Genomic DNA, 16,934 nt, shown 5'->3' on the forward strand with positions numbered 1-16,934 from the left:
AAACAAGAAATGCCATGTAACCGTTAGCAGTCTATACTGCAAACTCATCTAAAAGTCTCAATTGAAGGTGTCACTGTGCCAGATGATGTGTGCAGAGCTATCTGATAAGCTGCAACTTTTACAGTGTTTCCAGTCTTTCCACAGATATGGAAAGTCTCTTGAGAAATGGATCCTATGTCATTTCTGGCACAGTTGTGGCTGACGTATCTTGAGCTTGGTGGGGTTTAGTCAGATCACTTCTGAGTTTTTCCTATCCTTAATTGTTTGCCAGTAATGTATGAGCTCTTTCAAAACTGATTTTCCTTTTTGCTCTGTGTGAAGTGAAGCATGTGTCTGGAGTGCTTTTCAAATCCTGATTTAAAGGGCTGACTTATTTTCTTTGAGTGCATGTTCATTTTGTGTGTTTGGAATTTGCCAGAAAATATTCAGCAGACTGAATGAGTATAGAACTGAGTAGAGCTTCTCATACTATATTTTTGTTGAAATACTCTGCAGATTTTGAAGTTTACAATTCAAAATAATTGCATGACATGGGAAATAGTAAAATAATTATTTTCACAAAGCATTCTCCATGAAGCCATGAAAATTAAAGGCAGAGGACAACACTGAAGATAATTCTGGCTCCCTCCCTCTGGGAGGTGTCCCTACAGCCTATTGTTTCTTTAGCATATTCAGATGTGAGCTTGAAGTGCTGTGTAACTATGTAAGAATATAACAAAAGGGAGTCTTTACTGAGCTTGCCAGTAATGTTGTTCTTAACTTTACGGTGATTATGATACACTTTTCAGGGTACTGCATGTACTCATTTATCTTTCTCTGTGATAGATACACAGTTCATTTGGGATCTGTTTGCATAATCCTATTTGTTTTCATAACAGTACTATGAGACATTGCTGCTATTTCAGAGAGAAATGAGGCACTGAAGGGATTACTGCCTGGCTCAAGGTCATACAGGAGAGTTTGTGAGCAGAGCAGGGAATGGAAGCTCTTGCTGTCAGTGTCTTCACAAGACCTTGGGCATTAGCAAGCTCTTAGCATCAAGCTGAGTGTCTTTGGTTTTCAGAAAACTCCTCTCCAAGTGGTGTGTCAGATTTGGTGAGCAGCATGCTCCATTCTTCGCAGCAGATGAGTACTGTGTACAAGGGACATGGCCTTCAAACCATTGCTGGCCAAAAAAGATATCCATATTATTATGAAGAATTAAGTATTCAACTGCAAGAGATCACTTTTTCTGTCAGTTATTCTTCAGACTTATACCTTTTACCAAAGAGTTGGATGCCTGATTTTCATGATTATTTTTAGAGCTGCAAAGTATATTTTATTCTCGCTGTGTTCCCTCTGCTAGGGACCCATGAATCCTCACAGCAGAGTCTGATTAGAGTCTGGTTTTTCTCTCGATCCCTTTCAGGATCTAGATCCCAGATAAGATCACTTCAATTATTTTACAAAACTAGAGGTGTTACCTGCACGAATGCCGCAAACAATGGCTCAGTTATACATACACACATATATATACATACATATATTTGTCTGGAATTTTATCTCTACTAAAACCATTCCATTCAATACTTCTGTTTATTTAGTGGCACATTTTGATGATTTCTATCTTCCACTACCATTAATTATACACTCTCAGTTTCCTTTGATGTTGGTCATTTAGTCTGCATCTTTATTCTGACACAGCAGTCATACTTCAGTATCCTCTACAGACGAGTATCAAGTTTCCCAAGCACACAAACAAGTTTATCTGGTGAACTTATAAACTAATTAATCATAGTATTTCATTTATAATGTGCCTTTTATTTATTTTCAATGCTTTTTAGAAATAGGAGAAACATAATTATGATAGAGATGTGTATCTTGCTGGGTGTGATAATTAATCTCATGACACACTTTGTGAGGTGAGACAGCTATTTTCTCACTGACATATAAAATCCTGAGGCACAGAAAGTAAATGTTAAGCCACATGCAGTCTGACAGTATTATTTTAATAGATCTTATACTGTCACACTTCTGTGGATAGCTATCTAGAAGCCATTCTTCTAGTATGTGAACACCAAAAGTCTCTACCTCATTTGTGACAAATGACTTCCATGTTTTTAGGCAATCTCCCTTCAAGTCTCTGTCAAGTCTCTTCGTTTATCAGCTCACTGAAAATATCTCTCTGTGGGAATTTGTTTTCTCTCAAGCCCAGCATTTGTGCTCCAAGTTAGTGTCATAGTGTCGTACTCATCTTTTGCCAACTTGTATCTTTCCTGTGAATTATGAAGTGTTCGATAATGAAGAGATGCAGTTGCCAGGTGTTCATTTTGTCGTGGCCAAAGAGATGTCATAATTTTTGATCGTGAGCCAGTGTCTTTTTTACTTTGTTTCATATTGAATGCTCTTTAAAGTTGCCATCAGAGCAAGGCTTTTTTATGGCTTGTAAGGAAAGGTATAGCTTTCTGTCTTATTCGACATTGATCCAATCCCAAATTATGGACTGGCACTTATTATACAGAAATGTACTTGATTAATTTAAGAAGTAAGTGATCTATGGTGAGAATTGTAAGTCCACAGTATGCCTCCCTGTTACATATATATTTTTGTAAGAATTGGGAACTAAGTAAGGCTAATGCCAATCTGATTAAGTAAATTCTGTCCAAATGTCTCCTTTTTGCCTTCTAATATATGTTTTGGCTTAAAAACATAAATTTCTCATAATGGGATTTCAGTAGGCAGATGGCTGATTCTGCATAATAGAGGAATCCGCCAAAGGAAACTCAAGACTTCACTTGAAATTTCCTCTCTCAGTCCTAGGTACTTCATTGTCCCTTTTGGGTGCAGGCAGTTGGTTGTTTCTTGTCTCTTAAAATACAGACAAAAGAAAGAAGGCACATGCCCCAGAATGAGAGGTTCCCAGTGCGCATCTCAAGAAAACATCCAAACCACCATGCTGTTGGCTAATCTAAAGTTGAGTGTTCTGCACCACTCTTGGTGTCATTGGCAACAGCAGTGTGGCACTAAAATGTTCATAAGGAGAATAAATCAAATGTTCTATGTTAACTTAATGAGTACACTTCCCCATACTAACACTGCTTATGGTTATATGCAGTGACTCTTTAATGCTAAGTGTGTATTTGCCATAGCTTGAACACACGTTCCCTGTTTTTGGTTTCAAAATGTATTTGAAAACACATTGCTTCCAATTGTTTTTTTTGTTGTTGTTTTATTTTGTAACAGAAGTTTAGAACTAGGGCTCATATCAGGACATTAAAAAATTATATAAAAAATCAGATCAGATCATACCAAATCTTGATTTTTTGGACAAGATCCAGCCTGTAGCATGTTTAAAAATAGCTTTGGAACCTCTATTTTTTTTTTCTTTCTCCCATTGCATAAAAACATTTTTCTGGCAAAAATAAATACATTAATAATAATAATAATAATCTAGTTCCAGTAAGGCTCTCTGATATATCCAGATTGTTAATGAGTGTGTATCATCGCTGTTCAAAATAATATAATGGATTTATTCCAATTGACATAGACTAAATTTATTCCTAAAAGAAAAAGATAATGCAAGGGAGGAAGAAAACAATCACAGGATTTATCTGATGTCTGTTAGCAAATTAGTGAGTACCTGTGTCAGCAGCAATCTTTAACTTGTTTTGTAAACTACTGAATGTGTTTAAGCTCAAATAAATAAGCTTTTGTTACCAAATCCACTCTGATTGAATTCTTAATATTCTTCAGTTATGTATTCTGTGCTTTGATCTTTTTGTTGTTCTTTTAAACTTCTATTTCCATTTTTCTGTCTGTCTGGGTAAGTGCTTTGAAAAGAGCTCATTGCTTATATAGTGTCACATACATGAACTGAGGTAACCACTGCTCCATTTGTTGTCCAGAAAAAAATAACTCATGTAAGGAGTTGCTCAGTGAGTAAGAATAGCTCATTATTAGCTTCGATGTTCTTTTGCTTTGAAATTGCTAATATATATGAAATTTCCGGAGTGATATGTGAGGCAGTTACTGTTTACATTACTGACAATACTCTTTGATATGATTTTTTCCATCTTCCTCACAGCAATTGCTGGGAGAGCTTTCAGAGGTAATAGAATTACTGTTCTGATATTGAACCTCCAAAATTACTCTTTTGGAATGTGTAGTTACCAAATCCTGTAGAGCATGCTTGTTTTGTTTGTAGCAGTGAATAGAAATGATGGGATGCATGTGTGGATGTCCTTAAAATACCCAGAAGTAAAGAAAAGAATGTTTAAAAAATGGAAAAGTTGTGATGTTAAATTGATTCAAGTGTATAGTTTTTTGCTGTGCAATGTTCAAGAAAATTTGAAGTGTATTTCCCTGTAGTTTCATCTTTAAATTTAGAATTTGAGTGATGCTTCCAGTTTAGTTTCTTTTTTCACTCCAGCATGTAGTAAGTCATTTTGATGAGACTTGTGGTTGCAGTTCAATGTTTTAGAAGCTACATTAATAGCATCTGTTGAGGGCTATGTGTAATGTTTTGCTATCACTTCTTCTGAATTGTGATTGCAGTGACATGCAGCTGATGCCTTGGTTTGTAATGAATCCTCTCTACCATTAAAAGCATGTGGTCCTTTTTCCTTGCACATTATTTAGGAAGGTCAGGGACACACACGATGGTACATTGTGGGGATAACAGTCTAGACATTTGAATTTGTGAACAAACCACAAACTTTTCAATACATTGCTAAAACATTTTAATATCAGTGGAATTCTTAAATTCGTTAAGATAATTTTGGATGTACATGTATGTGAAATAAATTATGGAATGCTTACTAAATACCTAATAGTGCACAGTTTCCACCAAAAGACGGATTACTGAAATATGCATCATTCTGCTTGTTCTCTTTTATATTCCACATTTCACTTCTTTGGCATTTGACATGTTAGAAAATGTTTTGTTGTTTTCACATCAAAGTACTAGAATGCAGAAAAGTCAGTCACATGATTTTTGTTTTTATTTTAATCTCTCCATAGTGTACTGCAGAAAATGAAAACAAAGCAATCCATATGAATGCCTTTAAATCTCTTAAGTGCTGAAAACTGAAACATGAAAGGTTTAATGAGGAATGTATTGTAGGACAGTATGTTTGCTTCAGTAGCTGACTGCTGCAACTTAAGTTAAAAATGTTGTAAAGAAGGCAAAATACATTTTTGGTTTTTTCCCTAGGCTTAATGGAACCTGATTGGATAAAGTTTAGGCTGGTGTAACTCTGCATTGCTTAGTTATAAACAGTGCCAGTTCATGTTCTCTACAAAGTGCTTCTCCCATAGGCTAGATGTACCATGTTGGGGATTCCAGTATGAGGGCAGTGGTTGACATTTAATGAAGGTCTGATTGTTGTCAGGGCAATGATGTGTTGTTCAGTTGGTAATATATGGGTCCTACAAATATTTCCCTACTTCATCTGCCATAAACCCTCTGCTTCCAAGGAATTAGTGAATGCTGTTTCAGGAAGGAGCAGTGAGCCTGGGGAATGTATTCCTCTATTTTCATACCAAAGAAGGCAGACTTCTCATAACTTAAAAATGAGTACTCAGCAAACAAACTTCAGTATTAAAATTTCAAGCTTTGTTAATCACAAACTGTAGAGAGGGTTCAGTGTTAAAACAGCGAGATGTGGAATTTGAATTGTTGGAAAGAAAAGGCTAGCATAGGTTGCTGACGATCTTCTGGGCTTGTCTGACACTGGGATTGCTTTGGGAAAATGCATGCCTTTTCCTGCAACTGGCACCATTCTAAAGGCAAAGAAGGAGAGGAATTATTCCGCAGAATTAATTTTGAGGCACCTGCCAGCTAGCTATTAACAGCAAGATAATTTGCATGCTGCTGGAACACTTCATAAAGAATGGGGAAAAAGAGCCAGCAGCCTTATTCAAAGAACTGTGATGTTTGTGTTTAATCGCATTGTTGCACATAGTGCTCAGGCAGATAGTTGAAACGGCACAACTCAATGGGTAGGAGGAGCAGGAATCTCTTAAACAGTGTATGAAGTTCAGGAAACAATGTGCTACCTCAAATTCAATGATGTTCCTAAGTTAAACCATTAGCCAGGCTTAAGAGTGACTGGATATATTCATTTTTCACTCTTTCTAGCAGAACATTTCTAAAACATATGTTTTTACACCGATATACTCCAGCAATTCAAAAATTTTGGAAGCTGTTCAGAAGTGCCAGATAGTAAAGTTCAGAATTTAAAAACAATTTTATTTATAGAAATCATTTGTTTGGAAGAAAGAAGCACATTTCAGATGATGTGATTGTTCTGAATTTTATGTCTGAAAGAGAAGGAAAAGCAATACCAGATCACATTTTGGCAAATTTTGTAACTGTGTCTGGCAAGGATGATTTTTTTGTGCAATAAATGAAATCAGATACAGGTACAGAGCACCCCGATATTTTCTCCAGAAGCCAATGTGTCTAACTTCTTGTCCAAGTTCTGTTGTCAAACCGAGTCTCTCTGCATCTTTTCAGAAACAAAGGACGGACTATGTCACAAAACAACCTGATCAGGTTCCTGCTACTCCTTCACCACCTCCGATGCCTGCTCCAGTTCCTGCAACTGTCCCTCTCCCTCCGAGCACCCCCGCGCCCATCCCAGTTCCTGTGCCCAAGGCACCAGCAACTGTCAGCCGCCAAAGCAGTACCTCTAGCGACAGCGGTGGTAGTGTTGCGCGAGACAGCCAGAAGCACAAACAAGTTCCTGTGGACCGTAAGTTTGTCTAAGAAGCAAAAGAATGTTTTTCTCCCATCCTTGTATGTTTTGCTTAATCTTTAAATTCCTTAAAGCCTTAAGTTTCAGATAAATGTTTATGAAATGCTTAGATTTCATCTCGTATTTAAAATACTCATGTTCTGCGTGTAGAGAGTTCTTTATACAATTGTGACAGTAAGTAGGAGCAAAAACAATTTTGTACCTGTGCCAGTCCTGGAATAGTACATCCTCATCTGTTATGACTGTCTAGAATCTTCACTTAGTGGTTTTCAACACGGCAAATGCTCACGTTGTTATGCTGCCTAATGTACACTGCCTGCCTGAAATCACTACTGCATTCTAATTATGTGACTTTTGAAATCGGGCTCTTTTTACACTACTCTCCATGGTTGGCCATATTTCTAGGGCCTTTCTGAAATACAAATCCAAGGCTTACAGTGGCTGATGCATAGGAAACACGTCTTTGGGGTGATGTAGGAGACTTGTCTTTATATTCAGAACCCTTGGTCAAAGCAAGAGCAACTGGCAGGCCACTAAGCAAATTTATGTGTCCTTGTCTTAGGAGGATGAGAAGACATAATCCATAGCTCTGTCAACAGAAAAACATGATAACCTGCAGCCAAGCAACATGTGACAGTCATGAAATGTTCTGTTTAAGGTTTCCTTGTAATTATAAAACACAGCTGCTGCTGAGGCTTCCACCCTGTACCAAATGAGAAGTGGTTTATGGTAACAGAATTTCCTTAATCGTTGATTTATGTCCTAAATATACCTGAAGTAATGAAATTCCCTAGCTCAGAAACGACTGAAACTTGTAAGCAAGCACTTGCTACAGCTTCTAAACCAGTAGTTCTTAAAATAATTAGGTTTTTGCTGTTCAGGAGTTGTCAGATTTTCCAATCCCCTTCCTTATCAGAAAATCTGATTTCCACCTGAGATGAAAACAGAAGCCACATGTAATCCTCTCCGTAGAGGGCTTCTTATCCCACACTCCTGGAAGATGGGAAGCATCCCTGCTTGGATAAACCTAGCCTGCTCTGGCATTGTCTGGTGGTAGACCAGCTCTCTCCTAGACTCTGAACTCAGGAAGACTCTGGAAATCTTTTCAGTTTTCTCACACAACGGACAGTCTAGCTGGTAATTAGAAATGCCTCTTGGGAGAAGCATGTCTCACTTTTGCTTCCCAGACAAACAGCAGGGACAGCCTCTGCCTTTGGTTTGTCTCTTAAATGAAAACACAAAACTGAAACAGCATAGGCTGTGAGGGGTTGCTGTAGAACAAGTTGTTGCAAGGCATCATCTGCAGCCCCTTAGGTTCCACTCAGGCCCAAGGCCTTGCTTGATGTCTGTAATTTCACCAGGTGTTTAAACTCAAGCCCAGTGGGCTTCAGGTGCCTACATCCTCAGAAAATTCCTGCCCCTACAACAGTCGTAGACAGTCCTTCCCAATCAGCTGCAGGGAATGAGCAGCATAGCAGCTACCACAACTGAGTACATTTTGTTTGTTCATGATAGTGCGTCTAACAATAGTAAGAATTTGTTATCTAACAGCTGAATATCTTCTGATACCATCCTAGTATAGATAAAACCTAGATCTTCCAAAATCTGTGTAAATAGAGGCACAATGGCAGTTTTCTTGCTCTTCCTGTTTGGAAAAGTAACTGGGGCATACTACAGTGACATTGTCTGAAGTCTTTATTCATATTTCACTGAGCATGTCATTTTGGCTTCCAATTCACACTTTGGGGGAAAAAAAATCACTGATAGGGTGTAAACACTTAAAAATATAAACCACTTAAAATATTTTGCTAGAGTTACTGTGTCCACTTTCAGATTGGGGCCTGGGGCTATTTTATAAAAGGAGGAAGCAAATGATTAAAACATAGGTTTTTCTTTTGTAATCTAAATTGTAATTAGAAAAAAAAAAAAACAAAGCCACCTTGTTTTTATTCATATGACTGTCAAGAGATACGAGTCCTTGGAGGATTCTTGCAAAAATATAAAATGAAATCAAAGATTGAAACATTTTTGCTGTCTTATGGTTTTTCCATGTGGTGCTGTATCACTTTCTGCTGTTGTTATCGAGTGTAATGGGAAAAAAGAAAAACTTTTGCCATCTGAATGCTTCAGAAAAGTTTATGTCGTTTGTCTTTGTGCAAAGAAGTAAGAATGTGGAATAACGATAAGTGAAAATATCTTTAGGAAATTGAGAGTTTTCTAGATCACTTCAAAGTTGCATGTCAAGTATTTCTGTAGTAATACCAGAGTTAATGCATGATGAGGTTGTGTTAAATCAGTACATTCTCTGTCTCTGAAGATTCTACTTATTTTTGTGAAATTTTCCATAGAACATTTTTTATGCATTTAAAAATTTATATTTAAAAATAATAATTTAAAAATATATTTGGCATTCCGGTTGTATGCTAGTGACCAAGAACAGAACTGAATGCTGCAGACAAAAGGGTTCTGTATAAACTTATACAGTTTGATTTAAATGAAAAAAGTAATTTTACCCCAGTTCCAGCATCTCTGGTGTAAGAAACTAACATTACTATATTATTATATATATATAATATATATGTATATAAATGATAGTTTATACATATATAATTTATTTATTTTTAAAGCAAAGAGTGGCATGGTTTCAGTCAACTTGGAGTGAATTCAAATTACTTTTTGTAGACTTTTCTTAAAATCCTTCAACATTTTGATTACTATAGTAAAGTGTTAGGCTTAAGGCAGTATGTCCCAACAATGGTAAAATTATTTTAGCTTATGTTGATTTGCACTAAGAAGCTGTGATGACTTTCCAAAGTGGAAACAATCTTATTTTTATTTAGTGTTTTTATTTTCATTTTTAACGTTACATTTATGTTGGAAGAAATTCAAACTGTGACAGTTGAACAATGCAACCCTCTTTGCCCATTTTCCTGCTTGAGTGCTAGACTGCTCAATCTACTTCTGCAATACCAAGTTTCTCTTTTCTTTCTGGGGTCTCCGTTGAATGTATATATTTAGTTTGTTTTGGTTTATAAAGGCAGGAGTGGGAATATTGAAGTCTTCCCTGGGGAAAAATGAGAATGATAACTCAAGCAGAGCTAATGAATAGATCTCTAAAGAAAAGGGAAAAAAGGAAAAAAAAAAAAAAGAAAGAAAGTTTAAGATTTTTAAGATATAAACTAGAGTGTAAGAAATGACATGGCCTTGATAAAGCACTCTTGAGTGTAACCCATGTGGGGCAATTCTCTCTCCAGGCAGGAAATCTCAGATGGAAGAGGTGCAGGATGAACTCGTTCACCGGCTCACCATCGGCCGCAGCAATGCCCAGAGGAAGTTCCATGTGCCACGGCCAAACATCCCCGTAGTGAACATCACGTACGACTCCTCACCTGAGGATGTGAAAGCGTGGCTGCAGTCCAAAGGATTCAACCCTGTGTAAGTTAAAGGGCAAATTTGAGAAAGTTCTTAGAATTATTTTCCTTACAGTTAGTTGGGTATGGTTTGCTTGCTTTTTAAAATCACTCAGCTTTCTGAAAAGCAAGACACTCTAGGAATTAAAAAAACTTGTTTTAGCAAATATGTCTATTCCGACCTGGTGGCTATGTAGAGAGATATATGAAAAAAAATGTTCACACATTAGCCTCCACCAAAAGATACTGGCTATGATAGGTATGAATTGACTTCAGTTGTCCTATTGCTTGCAGTTTGATTTGGTAGCCCTACTTGTGGTAATGATGGAGGAAGACAACTTACTTCTTCCTCTTTGGCCAGTGTGTTATTACTTATTTTTTCCTTGTTCTTTGTGACCCCAGGACTGTGAACAGCCTTGGTGTGCTGACTGGTGCTCAGCTATTCTCCCTCAATAAAGAGGAACTGAGGACTGTTTGCCCAGAAGGGTCTAGAGTCTACAGCCAAATTACGGTACAGAAGTCTGCTTTGGAGGTATGTGTAACCATTCTTACTGCTCTAATGCTGGCTTGCTGGTATCTAGGAAATAGAACTTGAGTCATTGCTTTTGAATGTATAGAAGTAAATAGCTCTTTCTGCAAGGTGGATAGTTTTTTCCTCTGTTCCCATCATGTTGATATGCATCATTTGCACCTGGGTTATTTGGTATTAGTGCATTCAAGCAACATTACTCAAAACACTGGGTAGGGTGCCTCCACACTTCTAAAGGGATCCACAAAGCATTAGAAAAAGTACATGGTGGTACTGAAACTTAAGATCCTTGGTGGATCTAAATATAGCCAAACATGCTCAACAGTGTGCTAACAGAATTACTAAGCCATGGAAATGCATACAATACTTCTGTGCTCATTGCTAGGCAGCAGTTTTCTCAAATTGCAGTGGTATTGTCCCTTAAAACATATATATATGTGTATATATATATATATATATATATTTCTTTCTCACATCAGAAACCTGAAATTATCTTGCTTTAAGGATTTGAACCTTTAACTACTAGATCTATTTTAAAAGAGAAGTTTAAGGTGATGCATATTTTACAATTTACCTGGTCAGTGTGGACCAGAGCATTGTTATTAACACTATCAAACGTGCTTCGAGCCTTAATTTCCTGCTAGGAATATGTTGCTAAGTCCAATGCAATCCATAATTTCCTAGTATGTACGTATATGCTTCAGCTTCCCTGGAATGTAAACAGTTTTAAGTTTCATAAAGGAAGTCCCTGTGTATGGAAGTGGAAACAAGAAAAAGTTTATTAAAATAGTCTGAAACCAGATTTACTTCCATATCATTATTACTAAATGTTATTGTTTAAAAATTTAATTAGGGTTAATTTTTTTTCTTAAATACAATATTTCTTACCAACATGCTTCAGAATGTGATTAAAGGAGCAATATAAACTGAATACCTCAGAGATGCAGACTTGATGGAGTAGATCCAGGAAATGAGATTTTGACACTGCACCTGGAAGAACATTTCTTTTAAGTAGCTGCCTGTCCTGCCAAAGATCTTGGTGGCATCCTGTAGTGTGTAAAGCTAACTTCATGATTGTGTTAGGTGTGTATGCGGGATTCTGCCTACAAATCTTGAAAATTACTCCTTGAAAATTATGGTGGAAGTTAGGTTGAAAACCAGAGATGTGTAGGATTGTAGAGGTTTGGCCTTTCTTTCTCTGTGATGTTTTTCTGCTTACCTCAGCTAAGCTTTACTCTTCAGGAAACTGAGCAATCAAAACTTGCCTAGTAAATGCTCTACCAGTATTAATAAGTGGGTCCTGAGAGTTAAGCAAGATTGTTGGATTTTGTTAGTAAGAAGGTAATGCAAATATTTATTTCTACTTGAGTTAGTTGAGGTTTAACTGATGAATTTCAGAACTGAAGAAATTCTTCATTACTTTAGCCTGTTTGCAGTGTTGTCCAGAACACAGACACATCTTTTTTTTTTTTGTCCATATTTTGTATTTCATGTATCATATGATATACCACACTCATATTTCATGTTGCAAGTCGTAGGCTGTCCATCTCTGTTTAAGATAATCTGGAGGAATGTGCATGAGGAATAAGTCCAAAAAGTCTACAAGTGACTCAGGAAACAAGGGCTAATGTCTTCCAAACCAAGGTTATGTTTTACTGCTCAATCTAGAAGCATTTCCAATTACAGAAGCATTTAAGTGTACACGTACTTGTTGTACCAGTGTCAGGCCTAGTATGCAATCAAGCAAAACTGAATGGTTTTTATAAGTATGGTTATGGGCTTGACCTACACGATTAATCAGTGACAACTTCTCATGAAGTAGCTCTGGCATTCTTTCCATAGATATCATATTTCTATAAACATCCTGTGTGCTCCACATAAATAACAATAATTGCCAATAAAAAGCAAACACCTATGCTGTCTAGTATTACAGAACTCCCTGCCTCATCTTTGCTTTATTTGTAGCCAGGAAGTTCCATGAGGGTTTCTTGATTCACATTGTTTCTGCAGGACAGTGAAAGCCCTGTCTCTCAGATTTGGGCCTGCATTCTCCAATGCTGAAAACCAGTATGCAGCTGCATTTTTTACTTAATTTTTATTTTAAGTTCTTCTGCCTTAGGCAGAGGAAGTAAGTATTTTGAAACTGGAATTCCAATTCCAATTGTTATTGGAATTTAGTATTTTTTATCAAAAGCATTAATCAGAAGATAAGCATAGAGATAAAATGTCCTAAACACTGTCTTTGCCATCTCCATGGGCACATTCCTGTTGTCTTTCTGCTCCATCTATGGAAAGCATGGGTACGATGAGAATAGTTTTTATCTAGTCCATGTAGCAAACTGTTTACCTGGATGTAAGGAACATCATAGACATAGAAATATGATGGATCGATGGAGCTTTTCACTGAGAAATTGATCTAGTCCTTGCACAAGCTGCCCTCAGAAGCTGTGGATGCCCCATCCCCAGAGATCCTCAAGGCCAGGTTGGATGGGCTCTGGGCAGCCTGATTTAGTGCCTGATTTAGTGATTGGCAGCTGTGCCCACAACAGGGAGTTGGAACATGATCTTTAAGGTTCCCACTAACCCAAGCCATTTCATGATTCTGTCATTGCATTTGTTGATTCTGATTTCAGCAGTCTCAATCTAAAGCATGTAAAGTTTACTGATACCCCATGATTTGGTTAGATGTTGAGTAAATCAGCAAAGCTGAGGTCTAATAGTCTGTTCGAAGAATTGTGTTCCCCAAACCAGCCCTAGGCTACTGAGCTATGCTGTTCCCTGTGTCAGCAGGATGTGCCCATTGTGCTGGGCCACATGTATTGCAGTTGCTTTTCAAGCCCATCAGACACGTTGTTACTGATGTTATCAGGAAGATAAACTGTTGTGGCCTTGGCAGCTCAGCTCTTTGCAGAAAAAAATATTTATTTGTGACCTCCAATAAAGCAAATTGTAAGGTATTTGCTAATGTTTTTTTATGCATGACTTAAGTAATGGGCAACTACTGTGCTTGCTCTGTGTCTGGAACCAAGAGGGCAAGGACAAGATGAATGAAGACAAATCCAGGTCTCTCTCCTTCAGTGAGTTAGTTATGTGCCCCCTGCTTTGTGCTCCCACTCAGAGAAGAGGAGAGAGAGCAATGGCACTTTAGATAGGATAAACCCCACTCTCTTTAGATGCCCAACCTGTCTGCCAGGTAATGGCATCAGGTAATGCATTGTAATAGACCTAATGGGATAAAACTAACTTAAGTTTCATGTCCTGAGGTATATTTTGAGTGTTGAAGGATTTTGAGAAAGTTGAGGAATCAGTTGAAGGATTTTTTTCCCTGTAACAGCCCTGAAATTTATTTCACAAATTTCAAGAACAGTTTCTGCTTCCTTAGTGAGGGGATGTTTGGGAAGCTATTGTTTAAGCCTGGAAGGTCACTTCACAGCCAAGTAACATAGCAGTGATATAGATCTTGTTTCATACTGTTCTACCCTCATTCAAAGTCACGCGTGCTTTGTAAAGTTATGCTCTACTGTAAGTGTATCCTGGCCTTGTTAATAATTTATGTTTTCAAAGAAATCTATTCGACACTAACTCTGCAGCGCTGTTTTTTCACCTTAAACATGATATTAAGCCTTGTCCTGACAATGCTGTTCTTGGGCAACACTGATGCATTAATAAGATTCAATTCTTATTACTGTGCTCTGGGTTTTAGTACTGCACGTTTGGTCAACAAATGCTTGATGGCAGACAGCGTGATGTAGGATATACCAAGATCCAAATCCTTACTTAGGCCTTGGCTGTGCGAGCTCTTGTCCGTGTGTGAATTTTGTGGTGACATAAATCTAAAAGCCCAAGGATTTTTGTGCTTTAATTTCTAAATACGATTGCTATGATTTTTAAGTACTTGGGTGGAATCCTAGCTAACTTGGTGGACTTTAAATCTGTATTTAGGCTGTATTTCATTCCATGAAATATCCAATGCTAATGGCAGCTTGCATGAGAAGTGGTGGTACCCAGCTGCTTTAAAAATTGTGCTGGATTAGCAGTTATAGGCTCTTTTCTGATCTACATTGAGGAATAGTGTAAATGATCCTGTTTTCCAAATGTCACGTAACCACATTTCTTAGTGCAGTCTCAGTTTTGGAGCTGCAAAGTATGTTTAACTTGTTCAAACATCTATCTAAATAAATGGCTGTTAGTAGAACTTCATTCTTCATTTCTGTCACAGATTAACAGCTCTTCCATTTTCTTTATAGGCTAACAGTGGCAGTTCAGAACTGCAAGAAATTATGAGAAGACGGCAAGAAAAAATCAGTGCAGCTGCATCAGATTCAGGCGTGGAGTCTTTTGATGAAGCAAGCAGCCACTAGAAGTCTTTCCTCTTTTCTTTAGTTCCACTGACCATAGCATTATACAGTCCAGCTTTGCTTTAGTGAAGGGGAATGTCTTATTACTGTGTTAAAATACATAACTAGCCATCATAAAGAAAACTTACAGTAGTATCTGCAGAAGTACTTGCTGCTGGCTTTTCATCATTAAAAATGAAAGTGAGAAATCCAGTCTAAGTTCCTGACAGGTGAAACTATTGGCACTTGAGTCACTTATACCCAAAGACGAGCCTTGGCTTCATAGAATTAAACATTCAGTGACAGGTAAACTGGAATGTAGTTTTCTTTTTGATCCATCCTAGGAAAGCCGAGCCAGCAATAAAAAAGCATTTGAACCCTCCATTAATAATACAGTTCTGAATTCCATTGCCAGCTGTAGTTTGCAACTATGTCTTTTTTACAGTGCGTTCAGCTGCAGGATGTTTAGTTGATGCCAGCAATCAAAGAGGTAGTGTTTAGGGTATGAACAGCAGCCCAGCATAGGCTGAATCTTTCTTGCATCGCTCCCGAGGTATTTTATTACTAATGATGCTGTTTATACCAAAATAATACTCTGTACTTTGATTTTATCAGTGCTTCACTCATGATGAACAGTAATATTGCACAAGAAGGAATTAGTAGAAAATAGTAACACAACTCAGCTGAAAGAGGGGATCAGATCTGCTGTAGGTAGCCATGAAACAATTCTCATTATTTTTTTTAATGTACTTTTGTTTGTAACTCAACCAGTCAGAGGAACAGTGTATAATCTAGGCTTTGCTTGTTGATCCCAGATGTCAGTTTTTCCATATGTAAAAAGTTATTGTTCCTTTATGAATGTAATCTTTTGGAAAATTGGATTCCTGGAGGCAAAAGGGAGAGAAAAGGCAGTGTCACTTCCAATAAATATTATTTTTGAAGATGCAATGATTTTTGTCACAAAATGTTCTGTTACCTCACATTGGTCTTGTGATTTTATATATAATATATGTATTATATATAATATATAATATCACTTAATTTAGACAAATTTAATCATCTAGTTTTATTAAGTTCCATAGTGCCTTTTCCACATGAATCAGCTTAAAGTCTGCAATAAATAGTATTTCTTGTCTGTTAAATAGTTGTATCTTTGTGGCTACAAAGATGGTATTGAGATAAGAAGGTGTTCTTGATTTTTGCCATTAGTTTGCTTTTCCTCTACATACAAGGAAAAAAAAGAATCCTATTCATTTTTTTCATAAAAGAAATTAAAATCTTAATAAAGGTGTTTAGTGCCATTTATTGTAAATGTCCTTACAAAAACTACTTCTGTGTGTTGGTTATGTGTCAATGTCTATATTTACTCTGGTTAAAAGTGTGTATGACACCTGTTGTTTAAATGTGGTCTTACTCTGAAATGGTTCTGGAAGTGAAGACTTCCAAACTTAAGACTCCAAATGCAGTAGCAATTTCCAAGAAGAGGAGTTTCTGAAAGAAATGATGGTTCCCTTATCACATGTTCCCTACTGGAGATATTGGAGCCAGAACACATGTAAGATGACTGCATCCTATTCAACCTATACAAACAGCCTTATGAGAGAAAGTTGACTGTCTCACTGCCCAACTTGTCATTAAAAGTCAGATCTGGTCCTCTCAAGATTTAAACTACTCTCTAAGCCACATTTTAAACTTTCTTTCCTGCACCCTCTTATGTACATAACTGTACTACCCAGCCTGATATGTTTGCTGTAGAGCAGTCCCGTTCACCAGGTAATGGAAGTTAATATAAAGGAAGTTCTGAAACTGTTCTTACATAGATTCTTCAATGCTTGTAAGTACAGAAGTAGGAAACTTAAAAAGAAATTTGAAACCTGGATGTAAAAATTAAAGTCACTCTTGAGTCTTTTCATGTAGAAAG

General features: G+C 37.1%; 1 protein-coding gene across 5 annotated transcripts in view; it reads left to right on the top strand.

The window, feature by feature from the left end:
• EPS8 (EGFR pathway substrate 8, signaling adaptor) overlaps positions 1-16,340 on the top strand; it is a 127,069-nt gene extending 110,729 nt beyond the window's left edge. For 4 of the 5 annotated variants that reach the window (XM_065742570.1, XM_065742574.1, XM_065742571.1 and 1 more), the window contains exons 18-21: positions 6,497-6,734; positions 9,992-10,172; positions 10,550-10,679; positions 14,924-16,340. In XM_065742570.1, coding sequence (XP_065598642.1) covers positions 6,497-6,734; positions 9,992-10,172; positions 10,550-10,679; positions 14,924-15,037 — 663 coding nt within the window. In that variant the 3' untranslated portion in view covers positions 15,038-16,340. The remainder of the gene's footprint in view (positions 1-6,496; positions 6,735-9,991; positions 10,173-10,549; positions 10,680-14,923) is intronic. The other variant, XM_065742573.1, reaches the window with a different exon arrangement.
• The last annotated feature ends 594 nt before the right edge of the window (positions 16,341-16,934 follow it).

Source organism: Cyrtonyx montezumae, unplaced genomic scaffold, assembly GCF_038088225.1.
Source record: "Cyrtonyx montezumae isolate F1298 unplaced genomic scaffold, pur_monq_1.0 scaffold_3, whole genome shotgun sequence".
In the NCBI taxonomy this organism is placed as follows: domain Eukaryota; kingdom Metazoa; phylum Chordata; class Aves; order Galliformes; family Odontophoridae; genus Cyrtonyx; species Cyrtonyx montezumae.